Genomic DNA, 14,648 nt, shown 5'->3' with positions numbered 1-14,648 from the left:
AATCTGTAAAAACAGAGTCTTTGCTTCATCTCCATTTCTTAATCACCAAAAAAAATCCTACATACGCTAAGTCAGCAAGCCTTACAGACAATATCACTAAGACATCCTAATCTTACATTTCAAAACTTCAGAATGTTTATCAGCCTCCACTTCCCAAACCAAAAAGCACTATTGGTAGTGAGCATGAAGTCAATTTACTCAACACTAATTTAGAAACTACATTTTAAGGTTCTTGTTCTTTAAAATCTCTTGGCTCATAGGTCTTTATCAGTAACTGGGTTGACACCATCCTGGCTCATAGTTCTTTATTAGGAACTTGTATTTATGCCACGCTAATCAGCCAAAAAACATTCTTACGGTGCACTCCGGCATCCTAGGATTTCACCTGTTTAGAACAGACTGCTACAGATACTGAAGACTGTCTCCTACTTTTTAAAGAAAGGCCTCAAACTAGTCCAAAAATGGAACCATGCTGTATTAGATTTAAATTCTTTAGCAGTTTAAATAATTGAGCCAAGAAACCATCTGAAGGACCCTAACAGCCCAGTAATATGCAATTGCTTTCTCTCAGAATTATGCATTCTCTAATGTAGTAATACTGGGAAATTACACTGGTTTATATTTGTTGAAAACAACCAACAAGGGTGGAATCTGCTCACAGCTGCACTACCATTTTTAATTTCTTTTAAATTGAGCTCACTTGTTTTACAGAAGTCTAAATCTGTCTGAAGGACTAAGTCACTGCCTTTTGAGCAATCCACTATCCCAGTAGTCTACTCTAACTAAACAGGGTATAACTGCTGGTAATGAGCTACAAAAACTAGTCATACAGACAACCAGCCCTTCACTGAAACTGTGGGAACTTGTCCTTCAAACCCATTACACACACAGAGGGAAGGCAGGGCTTGTGATGAAAAGCTTAAGGCTTCCTGTTCTTTAATCTTCCAGGTTCCATTATGCAGTTGGGTCAGTTGCTATTGCAATCAGCACTACCATGCATAGCATCTATCTTACATGAAGTTGGTTGATATTCTTCCCACAGGATAAACACAGTAAGATTGACAGGAAGAACCTTCATCAATTGCTTTTCTGTGAGGCATAGAGGAAAGGAAGTAAGTCAGGAAGTAAGAGTAGGCTAGGAGTGATACAAATGATCTGAGTGACGACTTCAAATACATTGTGAACAGCATTTTCCTGAACAAAGGCACCACAAAATCGGAACTCAAGTTATGAAGTTATCAAAAGATAAAGAAACCACTAGAGAAAGAAAATGTTCTTGAAAGGCGTATATGACGAAACCTGAAGAGTAATTAATTTCGGGACCATATATGCATATGCTGCAGTTACAGGGCACCATGATTGTTCAGATATCTCCTCTTGCAAAATGTTGCAGCTTCAATTCCATTACTGTAATACCCACGTTAGCAATGGGAAGCAATTGACATGAAATTATGGACATATTCTAAATATGTGGAATGTTCAATAGGAGGCTTTACAGTAATAAATAGTAGGAAAGGAAAAAAGATGTCTGGTAACAGCAAAGAACAGAATAACTTAAAGGATCATTTGCTCATAATGAGCTGCTCACTCTGCATCCTTCTTTTCTGTTTGGTCCTGCTGGTGCTAATGCTGATACCAGCTGCGTAACAGGCCGTAGAAGCTACGACTACATTTTACTGGGTTTAATGGATACTTGAGTCAGGTTAAAAAGTTGTGCTGAAACCAGGAATTAAATTCTTATCCTTTAGCAAATACATAACTAAGACTTACAACAATGAATGAAAAGAGCATGGAAAAAAAATTACACTATAAAGAATTACGTTTGTAAGACTAAGACTTTCTATCTGCACCACTAAAACTAAGTCTGTACATATAACAAAGACTGAGTAGCTAAAAAAACAGAAAGAGCTGGTTTAGTAGGTTTAGAACAGTAGAATCAAACAATGTGTTAATAATGTGCTGGAAGCAAAGACGTAACAGCGGCAATTAAATATTTATCTTTGGAGAGAAAAGTTGTTTAGGTTAACTAAAAACATTTGCAAGAACAAGCTTTAGTGAAGAAGGGACTAAAACAAAACATTACGCACTTCCAGCTTATGTTCTTTCTCTGCAAGGAACTCTTTTTGACATCGGAGAAAGTCTGATAACATTCGAGTTAGCTGTTTTCTATCATCTATTTCAGCTGCCAACCTGCCATTGTAATCCGCCAGTAACATACATGCATCATCTACCATTTTGGAAAGTTGCTCTCCAGATTCCTTATCTAAAAAGCAAGCAGAGAAAAACAAGTAAAGCATGGTTTCATTACGTACCATTATGTTCTTAGAACAGCATTTCGGTTACCAGGCCCCAACCCTCACCTGTTATTCTGTCTAACAGGGACACATCCTGGACCTCTATAGGCAAGGAAGCTATTCTCTGGTGAACTGCTGCATCCCCAGAGGCAGCGTTTTCTAGTTCTTGTAATGCTCTAATGAGATCTGTGGTCTGAAAAAAGCATGCAAGATTGAGAACTAGTTTAAATAAACAGATCCTAGAACAAAACAGAAGTATTTTACAACAAGCTTATTAGAATTGATTGGATGGTATTTTAACAGCATTTACAGTATCAGCTTTTAGAGTCAAAACAAAACATAACGTTTAATTCTCAGCACAACATTGTTTTAAAGGTCACCTTTCTATAGGAGCTTTTTCATTTAAATTCCTGGTATAGGAATACTTATAAATCTTTTTTCTTCTTGACAGTAGTGATTATTTTACAGCACCTTCCATTTTATTATACGTTTTTTGAAATTATTTTTCTTGTCGTTTTGCTTCACTATTGCAAAAGACTGTTATCAGTGCACTTCTTCTGAAAGTGGGGCTGATGTTCACAGAAGCCCAGATATCTGCTACAGAGAAACATACTAAACTGTGATGACTGGAGAACAGTCATTCTCTGCTACAACAAAAAACCTTTTGAGATAGGGCAATACCATAACAAAAAACCCACAAGAATTAGAAAAGCCATAACAGTGCAAGGTACACAAGAATTTTTCACAGCCATCATGACTGAAAGATTGAGAAATATTTTCTTGATAAATCCGTAACAGCCTTATTCTAGTACGTGTGTTACTCACTATTACCCTGGAAACCGAAGGAGAATTCAATACATCATAGGAACTACTGCTGAAATCCTGACATGAACAAAGCTGGACATACAGTTCATATACTGGGTTTACTGTCAAATACCTAAAGTTACAGCATACCCCACTGAAGAACTATGAAAAGCTTCAGGTGCAGCCACCCTTGCCCAGAAACAGTACCTCACTAAAAAGAACAAGAGACCATTCAAAAACAAGAATTACTGAAAAATTCTATAGGAAGCCATACGTAAATACAGAATTTTATACACATGGTTTTACCTGAGGAGGATCAGTGGGAGAACTTCGAGGTGAACAGTTATTTTCATCAACTTTTATCTGGTCATATGTGCGCTTCCTCACCTTTCTGTCTCCATCTAAATGAAAACAAACACAGCAGTCAGGGTAATATTATTTCAAATGAGCCTGAAACTTCATACTCTCACAAAATACTTACACAAAGCTTGCCTAAGTTGTTCTAATACATCATTTTCATAAACAGACCTTTCTTCCCAGATAGATAGCACTCGACCAAGGTGTTTCTTACAACTCTCATCAGACTCACTGTTACAAGGAAAAGAAGCAAATATCAGCACTAGGTAGAAGGATAGCACTGCCACATGATATTTTTCACTGGAAGACCTTCACAGACCGCAGCAATATCCAAGCATCAGAAGTCAAATTATCTCAGAAAATAACAAATTCACATTTTAAAGAAAGCAAAGACCAGTTCAAGGTGTCCTAGCAAGCAAATGAGAAAAAAAAAAAAAAAAAAAAAAAGGCCAACACCCAGCTCTGTTTTCTTCTCAACCCATAAATCTGCAAACACTACAAATAGGTTTATGTTGCTTCAACAGCTGTGTATCATTGTGAAAATAGTCCTGTACCAAGACTCCAGCTTCCTCATGCAATGAGATTAGTGGCTGCTGGGGAAAAACAAATCATGCAACACCCAGTAATGAAAAATGTCAAACTGGTGTAGCACATAAACACAGACAGTAAGAAAGTCTTAATTGCAGGAATAGCTAACAGCTTTCCAAGGCAAAAAGGGACTGAATGCTGATGAATTTACTATCAAACTTCATCCAACAGTGTTAAGACTATCCAAGATCAAAAGAACACTGCATAAATTAAACTGACAAGACTTCAAATACAGAAATAGCACATGAAGACTAGCTGGGCCAGAAGAGATCAACAGATGACTTCTCTAAACACCCCTCAAATACAGTATGATGAAGGATACCGCATGTACAAGTTTACTGTACCTTGAAACATGCTTGAAAGCCTCCACTATGACTGGAGCAAAGTCTTTTGTAAATTCTGGTCCTTTCCTTTTGCTGTTCTGTATGACATCATTGGCCAAGTACAGGAACGTCAGCTTCCTATTTGGTTTTGCTAATAAAAAGAAAAATAAAGAATAATTAGAAATTTTATTTCCTTTAACTAATATCTATGTATCCAGGTTTATACTGAATACAAACACCCACCCCCCACACCTCCCCCACCCTGAAATCAATCACCCATTTTCATTACTGCTTGCACCATTTCACATTTTCAGTATTTTCATGTGGAAAGACTTTGGTCACCCATTAGGTTTTCTCTCTCTTCTGTTCTCTTTGTTCAAGTTCTTCTTCCTACATAGTATGACACAACTTCCATTTAGCGCTATCTCAAAAAACAAAAAGAAAAAACCCCCAGATATTCCAAAGTGTTCTTCATCCCCAAACTATTTCCAGGTGTTTTCCTGAGCCTTATATGGTTCCTGTTTGGTGGCCTTTATGGATTTCTTCCAAGTACTTCAGCTTTTTTTTAAGCCTGCATAAATTTCTTACACTCATGAAATCTTCTGACAAGGCACTTCACAGATCCACAATCACTCATGTGAAGAACCTCCTCCTTTTCAGCCTGAATTTCACTCAGTCGTACGTAACCACTCCTCATTCTCACATTTAAGCAAACTGAACAGTCAGCCCCTAGTCAGTCTCCCTCTTTCACTGTGATACACCCCTTCCTCACTGTTAAAACACTCATGTGCCAGCAGCTGTAATATCACAAAAACACTTCCAAAAACCACTGTCAAGCTCATGCGGTGTATCTCTTCTCCAAGCATCTTAAACACCTTATCCCATCTCTCTTAATGTGCAATAGATTACAAGCTTCCAATTTACAAGTTGCTTCTCAAAATCTATTCCATGTTTTCTAAGTGCTTCTACCTGGCCATTTTCATTCATTTACAATCACGCTTCATCTAATCTTCGTTAGTCTACAAGTTTCTTGGAACTGAAACTGTTCTTGTAACACTTCTACCCTTGATTAACACCAGAATATCACTACCACCACATAATCTCAGTATGTACACCCTAAAAAGAGGCTTCTCTTTAAAGACAAGTTTTTTCTGCCCTCTCAAAGAAAGCAGCGCTGTGGTAAAGACAATATAGAATCTCTTATAATTTGTGCAAGCAAACATGATTTGATTTTGTTACTTTCTACTCCATCCTCTCAAAAATGTAGAGCCACCACCCTCACATATAGAGGGAAAATTCAATATTAAGATGCTTTCTCTAGGGAAATGCTTTTGAGAACAAATTTTCCACTACTGAAAGACTCCTCTGAAGGATTTCTCCTTGAAGTACTGAATTCTTTCCATCCTCTTGAACAGACACATCTAACAAGTTGGGAGTTCTGGATTGACTGGGGAAAAAACCCTCTCTTAAACGTAAAAATGCACTTCTCTTACAATCAAGGCAAACTAAAGACTAGCAAAAAAAAACCTAGCTTGGAAGTGCTGGACACAAGATGGACTCTACAAAGAGTCTGCTCCAAACAGTGAAGCCACTACATGCAAGCACCCGGGAAATTACTCTATTTGGGTCAAAATCTGGCTAATCTAAAATGTAGCTTTTATAAACTTGTGCTGCTCAATTTCTATATTAAAACCTGACTGATGATAAAACAGTACATCTCCTACCTATGTTTCATGTATCAGAGTTTTGACACCTAGCAAGTTTTGAATTATTCAAAGAGAGAATCTCAGAAAAAACAAGTTGTCTCATAGGCATATCAAAAAGTAACTACCGTTTACCAAAGATGACCCTGCCCCCTCTCCCATTTTTTAAATAAGCCCAGAATTAGGAGTCAAAATCTAATGAAGCAGGCTGTTCCCCATCCCATATCCTCTGGAACTGCATGCAGGATAGGCTCTTGTCCACCCATTTCACAGGAATAAAACCCCTCATGTTTTAATCCTCAGTGATGTAACTCATTTGTGAGACCCCAACTTCCTTCTTTCCAATAAACAGCCGAATCAATCGGGCTGGCAAAAACAGAAGGTGGATACAGTGCCATGAAGCCAGGTCATGCCGATTCTCACAAAGCCCAGACTTTGTCTATTCACTATAGTAAAAGATTGATGTATCATATTTGGTAAAAGCATCCTAAACTCCAGAAAGTCACTTTCAGGCTTATTTCCCCTAATATTACCTTTTCAGCTTCCTACTTCAATTCAACATCAACAAAGCTATGAAGAATGAACAAAAATTCTAAACCCACTATTAAGCCATCTGTGGCTTTGGTTGAAAAGTCAACTAACATTCTACCCCTATGTTCACAAGGAAAATTGTGAACTAAAATTTAATTCCTTTTGCTGTAAGAGTATGCTGCACAAAATTCCAAAGGTAAAAATTATGTCTAGTCTTGAGAAGTGTTCCCCTTCCCTTCACAAATCTTCAAGACTTACATACTGGTCTACTAGCACTCTGCCTCACACGTGAGACTGAAGTGCAACGTAACCTCTGGCAACTGAGGCTGAGCTGAAAACATTCTGTTGCTAGCATGACTGTAAATTAACCAGTGATTTCTGAAACACAAAATTAAATTCAGGACCAAATAAATCTGTTCTGGAAAAAGAACTATGTTTAAAACATCTCTCTTCAGTAGCAGTGATACTAACTTTCCAGCCCTGGGCATTGATAAACCTCAGAATAGCAAAATGGATCAAACAGATGATTTCTGAAGGTCCTCAACACATGGCAAGGTATTAGCAAAAGCATTCTTACTGTCAGAAGAAAATGAAGGGAAAAAACCTGTAAGAACTTAGGTTGAAGAAGGATCTGAAAGGAAAACACTGCCAGAATGTACAGCGTTAGAAGCAGCCAACCCACAGCATCTCTGGTACACCAAAAGTACAGTCTGCAAACACAAAACTGTCAAGAAATCATCCATGTTGGATCGAGTCATCTTTTCAGAAGATCTGTGCAGTGTTCACGTAACTCCTCTGCTTGTTGCAGTCAGATTCACCATTTAGCCACCAAAGCAGCTCCCTGAAGCACTGGATTCTGAAATATTTTAACATGTCAACAGTGCTGGTTGGTAAAAGAGCCGCATAAAGCAGATTACTCTTAAAGCAGCCACAGTGAGATGACATGGGACTGGCACCTTGCAAATGAAACTATGTCTGTCCCAAAAATGTATCTGACATGTTTAAATGGCAATGAATATTCTTCAGATAACAATGATATTTCACCAACGATTAGCATACTGAGATATCTGCAGAGAGACTACATTATCAAGCCTCAGTTTTTGGCAATCCATCCTTCTCCAGAATGCATTCTTGTTAGCTCTGCATGGGTATGCCTGGCTCTCTAGCAGTTCAGTACAGATGCCCTGACATTATATGCTTTCGTCCATAATACTCAGAGAACTCTTAACACTGATAAGCCACCACTTTAATGCAAGAAACCGGTATTTTACCCTGAAAGGCAATAAACCAGTCATTTTCACCAAGGTTAGCCCTGGAACTCAAAGTCAGAAATAATCACCTGTATTTGTCTTCTCCAGGTTTACCTCCTGCATTTGAAATTGAGCTCCTGTGAAGATTGCTAGAAACATGCCCATTAGTTTCATGCTGGTTTACACCTCTTCCCTAGAGCCTATCTTAGATATACTGGAAGAAACTACAGAAAAACACACAAGCATAAGAGATTTCACTTACATCCCACTACAAGTGTGTAGACTGACTGAGCCATCTGAAAACTTTACATCAAAGCTGTAACCTTCTACAGGCCAGCTCTGCTCTGTCAGCTGACCTTGAAAGAAAATACCACCTAACAAAAGGGAGACAATGAGAATTTGAGACAATAAGGATCAGTATGCTAAAATCCCACAACAGTTATCAGCACTAAACATTTCATTAGCATACTAAAGCTCTCTAGTATGCATTCAAATAAAGACTTGGCTCAGTTTCATTTGAATTACTTTAGTCTACATACATGGAGTATATGTGCAGCAGCACTTCTCCCAAAATCTCTGGGACATTTTCTGTCTCACAGCATGCTTCACACTTTCGCAAGAGGAGCTCATGACATCTCTGTGAATACCTGACAAGCTTTCAAGCTTTTTATTACAAGACCAAACATTGTTCAGTCAAGCAGCACTGAAACTTGAGTGCAAGACCACTGATCCTTCACACTGCAGAGAGCTAACATGGGTTTTTATGCAAGCTGATTAAGCAGAGCATCTTTGGAAATATTAGTCTAAAAAGCCACTTGAGAGGGGCTGCCACCAGAAAGGACAATTCAAAGATAACATAATCCATAAAAGGCATGTTGTAGAACAAGCACTTAACTTCATTAACCTTCTTCTAAGAAAAGGTTAAACTAGTGTTCAACCTTGCACAGTCACCTGGTGAATTTTACCAAGGTCTGATAATTGTTGTGTTTTCTTTTGAAAGAGGGAAAAGGGACTGCCCATTCCCCTCTGAATGTGTTCATGGTTTGAGGGTCTAAGTATTTTGACTCTGAGTTTGGAGACTAGTAACAAAGTGAACACTGCACACAGCCACTGTTGGGAAAAAGGCCATCAGCATCAAATCACCACGGGAATGCCAGAAAGCTGGTCACAGACCAAGGAAACCATTCCAACATAATTACTCTGCAGAAGCTTCCCACTGCACTTAGTGCATCTTGAATTACCTGAACATATGAAACAAACCAATTCCTTTCATTGCCTCACCTTGCTGGTAAAATGCTGCGATGGATATGCATCGACAGCAGCAACAGTTTCAGGATCGGAAAAAGACCATACACCTAAGTATTCCAAACCAGAATGGTGAAAGACAGGCAGGTACAGGTGACATACAGGTTTGGACTACACAATTCCAGTTTAACTATTTTAAATGAAAGGCTCTCATATTGCCACTCTATTGCTCCTGATTGCAGATCATTTTGTAAATCATGTACACAGCAAATAAGTTTCCCTAACTTGACCCAATGCCCATTCACCCCAAGTTTTGCCTGTTTGTTGCTCTCCAAACCTTTTGGCATAGATGAGAAGATTCATGCAGGCATAACCAGTGAAATTAGAAAGCCATCGTTTTGCTTCTCTTAAGTAAAAGAAACCAAAATCTATTTATTCTCTCACACTGGCCAATGACACTATACCACCATTAAGTAAAATAATCTTACAATCACCAGAAGAGAAAGATTCCTTCTCCTGGCAGAAAAAAAACACACCACATGGTACAGAAGAAAATAATTGCTTTAAACCAGGAACTTGTTTCCTGTGATCCACTTCCCATCTGCAAGGCACTATATTGCAAGCACTTTTGGATGTAGTTGTGCTCCAAAGCAGCTAAATATTAAGAGTAATTCAGATGTACTACAACTTTCAAATCTGCTTTCAGTGTTGCTATGCCTTCCCAATTTACTTACTAAAATCTTCCAAATTTCAGCAGCTGCCACAACAGCCAGCAGCCTCAGAAAAACATACTGCATCAATGCCAACAGCTATACTGGATGAGGACCCAAGCACCAGCATATGTCCCAGCAGCAGAAGCTGCAGATGATCCATAAACAAGCAAAAAAAGGAGCTTCTTATACCACTGAACGACTCCAACACCACAAAACAAAACAAAAAACATAATAAACTGGAACAGCAGGTGAACTGGCAGAGTCAAGCACTACAAATACATCCCCCTGTAGCAGCCTAGATGTACCTACACAACTGTGGCTGTCTTAAAGGCAATACAAAATGGCTCTACTGACCTAGATAAGCTGCACGGGGAAGCCAATGATCAGCGTGACACGGGTGAGGTGACAGATGACAGCCAAAACAAGAGGTCAAATGATTAAGAGGGATGGGGGATGATCACCATCAGTTTCTGTTACTGACTTATCAATGAGATGACCCATCAGCCTCTGAGGAAACAGATACTTGAATCTGAAATTAGGTTTAAAGATACAACACGACAATGTCCTGTGCAGAGCCAAGACTTGGACACGATGATCCTTGTGGGTCCCCTCCAACTCAGAATATTCTGTGCTTCTGTGGTTACTAAAATATCACTAAGAAATAAATACTTAACAAGTGGCGGAGCTGGGCCTGGAAAAGCTAACAGAAAATGAGACGATAGGAAAAGATTATTATGGACAACTAACTGGAACTCAAAATAACAAGTTCCATATTACAAACTTTAAACAATTTGGGTTTTTTTTTCTTTGAAAAAGAACATATTATAACCAAGTACAGCAAATTGCACATTGAGCCTACTGAACAAGCAGTTACTGTTCACCCTTGAAGGCAGAAGCTTTGAATTGCAGAACTGAAACTTTTCATTTCAAAACAAAACCAACAAGTACCAAACCTCTACAGTTGCAAAGCATCCTGAAAGCAGGGAGTAAGAAATGTATGCAAGAGAACATACCTGACTTGCAAATAACAAAAAATAATTCTCAACAGACTCCATCTCAGAGGAGCCTATTCAAAGGAGTTTCCTAAGGGGTTTCCCAGCAGCCATTCAGTGACTGCAGGCTTACACAACAAATTTGTATCTGTTATGCCACCACTCTGTTTAAAAAGAAACGCTGTAAGTCATTCCCTTTTTGGAAACACAAAATTACATAGTTCAAATGGGCCCACCTGTTGCCTTTTTAAAATGACTGATGTAATCACATCACAAATTAATTAATTAGTACTACTTAACTACTTAAATACTGAATAAGCTTATGACTACCAAGTAATTAGCTATTTAACTTTGAGCAATACATTTCATACATCTGAAATCTAGCTGATGCAGGATCATTTTCCTCAGTACACACTTTTCAAGAAAACCTGTACACGAAGGTGTATTGAACTAATGATCTGTAGAGATGCCAGAATATGGAACCTGACCACTGCCAATTAACCCAAGTAAACAGAAAGGCACTAACATTTCATGCTGCATAAATTATATGAAGATTTGAAAAGCTGTCTTTTCACCTCTACTCCAATGTGGTATAAAGAAAACGACTATTTTAAAAATAAAAGAATCAGAACCAAACATTTAGGAAAAAAAGAGCTCTGATCTTCACACTTGTCTTTACGAATAACTAGAGACATGCTCAGAAAGGCTCATGCATGCTCATCTGAAGCTGGAGATCTTTTACCAAAACTGAAAGCATCGAGAAAAAAAACGTAGTATCATTGTACTGTGTTCAACCCAACTAGTTATACAATGTTCCTGAAAGGCAGTAGGCTGGAAGGAAGGTCTGGAGACGGGAGTGACAATAAAAAAGGTGATAAAATGAAAGGAAATAAAATCTAGGAAGGGAAGGTTTCAGGATACTACTGGCTAGCAATAGCAGCTGACAATGACAATAATTTTTGTATCCATATTCCCCAAATAGAGGTAATTTTCCTCTCAGGTACAAGAGAAATCATGTTTCTATGGCTTGGATGACAAGCAAGTCAGGAGCCTTAAACTTGAATTCTAGTTACAGCCTCATTGCCAATATTCTACTTTGTGGTGTTTCACGCACTTGCTTCACCACACGACACCGGTTTTCCTCTCATCTTTCCCATGCTGTCTGCTTAGATCACTACACCCACCTTTGGGGATTAGGCACCATCTTACAATTTTGTGCTGCAATTAGCCAGAAGTTAGTGTCAGGTAAATGCAAGCTAACATTCACGAAGCTCGGGTATTATATGAGATGGAAAATTAAGATACATCCTGTGTATATTAACTATGCCAGCTTCAAATGAAACTTCCGATTTTCCAATATTAAACATTTCACATAGGCCTAAAAGCCCAGAAGAAAAGGGTCAGGACCTTGAAAGCAACTAAGCTACTCCTACCACAGGTAGAGTTTCACATGCTTTCCACAGACCCTTGAAGGCTGGCATCCAAAGAGAGGTCACAGAAAAATCTTACTTTGAAGCAGCAAAAGCTGGATGACAACATCAACAAACAAAACAAACCCAATTATGGCAGCTATTCTCACCAAAAGCTCAAAAGAAGGTTGTTATCCTTGCCTCTCAATGCCACTTTCAGACATGTAGCCCAGGTTTCAAAGATCTCATTTCTCCAGTTAGTCAACCAGCACAACAGGAAAACTGAAGTTAAGAACTGACATTAATATCATAGATTACTATGAACTAGTATTGTGCATGTTAATTAAGATGAGCAACCAAAACTCTGTCTCTATTTCAATTAAGATACTTCTCTGGTATCATTCAAAACCCCAAGCATTCACATTGTCTGATTACAAGGCCCAGAAAGGTGAAATGTTTCAGACAGATGGGAGACCCATTAATTTTTTCCTGGAACAAAAAAGCAAGCTTGCAACTAGCATAGAGTGAAAAGGTGTTTATTTCCTAAGATGGAATATGCCTCCAAGTCGGTCTTTCTTCAGTCAATATAAAAACTAATTCAACTCATGCCTCAAAGTTCAAAAGATAACATTTCCCACAAAAAGAGTACTTTAAACAAAACCACAGTAGTCATATTACACAAAACTCAGTGGTTCCTTCCTCTTTCGTAAATCCTGTAATGGCTTAGTGCTGTTTTTCCTCTCAATCTGAAAGATTGAGTCTTCTATTTTTCCTATTAAAGATCCACATATTAGTGAGGGTCCAAAGGAAGCTACTGGAAAACAGCATCATTTCCTAGAGCAAAGCAGAGTTCTAGCAAGTGAGTTTTCTTTTTCTTAGAAGAACCAACTTAAGATCAAGTTATTTTCCAGTCAGGTCAAATAAACCTTCATATGCCATGCCTTTCACTCCCTGAACCACTGCCTATAGCTGCAAGTTCTTTCCTGTTAAACGGGAAGCCACATTAGCATTTAAGTCTGCACACTGAACACAGCTTAAGAAACTCATGTTTTTATTATGATAACATTGGTATTAACCATCTGGCAAAACCAGGAAGTAAAAACTACTTTGGACACACTACACTGCTCTTCCCTCAGTGTATTCCCATCCTCATCTGCCCTTCAAGAACAGTTTCTGGCAAGAAAACCTGAGTGGATAAGGAATTCAAATAGTATTACAGCTAACCATCACTACAGACGATGAAAAATAATGCCTAAAAAGGATCCGTCTTGAAAGAGCTGTAATTAATACTAACAACAAAAAGCCTTAAACCCCTGGGTCGCCGGATTCCTTCCCGTTTCCCACTTTCCTTTCTTCTTCACAAAAAAAAAAAAAAAGGGGAGATAAAACACAAGGGGCAGCCTCCTCAGATGCATCTCGTTAAGGGGAGAAGGAAGCATAGGAGGGAAGAGAGAGGAGCGAGGGGAGGAGAAGCACCTGCCAGCCCACGGTCATCGAGCACCGGAGCCCGGACGTTTAACGCTGGCCCCAACAGTTCCGCTCTCCCCAGGCGCTGAGGCCTATCCTCCCTCTCTCCCCGCCTGCCTCCCCGGCTCCGCAGGCCAAGCAGCCCCGCCGCCATCCTCCCTCCCCTGGGCAGCCACACTCCGGAGCGGGGACCGCCGCCTCCCCGGGCCCGCCGCCCCGGGGCGCCTCCGGCGGGTCCCGCCCGGCCCCGGCCTCACCTTTGCGCAGCTCCCGCTCCCACACGCTGACGATGAGCGCCGAGTGCTTGCGGTGGTGGATGAGCCACAGGCTCAGGGTCTGCACGCTCTGCTGCGAGTTGCTCAGCTCCGACAGCTTCCGCTCCAGCGCCGCCTCCGAGAATGCCGACATCGCTGCACCGCGTTGGGCCCTGCCGTCCCGTCCCGTCCCGGCCGGGCCGCGCTCAGTCTCCGCCTCTCGGCCCCGACGAAGGAGGAGCCGACGAATAACTCCCGACCCCTCCCGCCCCGCCAGCAGCGCCCGGCGCCAACAAAATGGCGGCGGCCGAGGCCCGTGGGGCGCCGCGCGGCCCCGCCCCCTCCCCGCCTGCCCTCACTTCCGGCCCAGCGCGGGCCGGGGGCGGGCGGGGCGGTGGGAGCGCCCGGGGATGGGCCCGAGGGCCTGGGATTCCTCGGGGGTGGGACTGGTCAGCCGTGGGTCCATCAACGCCGGGCCCTGGGAAATAACATAAAAACGCAAACGCAAATAAGACCCCCCCCCCCCTAAGGCAACCTAGGCCGAGCGGTTTCTTTCACCCAGCAGGTTAAGAATAACGCAATCGTTATGATTGGAAGGGACCTCTGGAGATCATCCAGTCCAGCCCCCCTGCCAAGGCAGGGTCACCTGGAGCACCTTACACGGGAATGTGTCCATGTGGCTTTGGAATGTCTCCAGAGAGGGAGACTCCGTAATCTT

General features: G+C 40.6%; 1 protein-coding gene across 2 annotated transcripts in view; it reads right to left on the bottom strand.

Annotated features, from left to right (window-relative positions):
• Positions 1–14,259, bottom strand: part of RPRD1A (regulation of nuclear pre-mRNA domain containing 1A) — a 44,103-nt gene extending 29,844 nt beyond the window's left edge. For both annotated transcript variants that reach the window (XM_032118934.1, XM_032118944.1), the window contains exons 1-6: positions 13,934–14,259; positions 4,388–4,517; positions 3,580–3,686; positions 3,405–3,499; positions 2,361–2,487; positions 2,088–2,263 (exon numbers count right to left, since the gene is read on the bottom strand). In XM_032118934.1, the coding sequence (XP_031974825.1) occupies positions 2,088–2,263; positions 2,361–2,487; positions 3,405–3,499; positions 3,580–3,686; positions 4,388–4,517; positions 13,934–14,084 (786 nt within the window). In that variant the 5' untranslated portion in view covers positions 14,085–14,259. The remainder of the gene's footprint in view (positions 1–2,087; positions 2,264–2,360; positions 2,488–3,404; positions 3,500–3,579; positions 3,687–4,387; positions 4,518–13,933) is intronic.
• Between the last annotated feature and the right edge of the window lie 389 nt (positions 14,260–14,648).

The sequence above is a fragment of the Corvus moneduloides genome, chromosome 1, assembly GCF_009650955.1.
Source record: "Corvus moneduloides isolate bCorMon1 chromosome 1, bCorMon1.pri, whole genome shotgun sequence".
Taxonomy (NCBI): Eukaryota; Metazoa; Chordata; class Aves; order Passeriformes; family Corvidae; genus Corvus; species Corvus moneduloides.
Note: the sequence above shows the minus strand (reverse complement) of the source record. Positions and strands in the feature narration are given on the sequence as shown.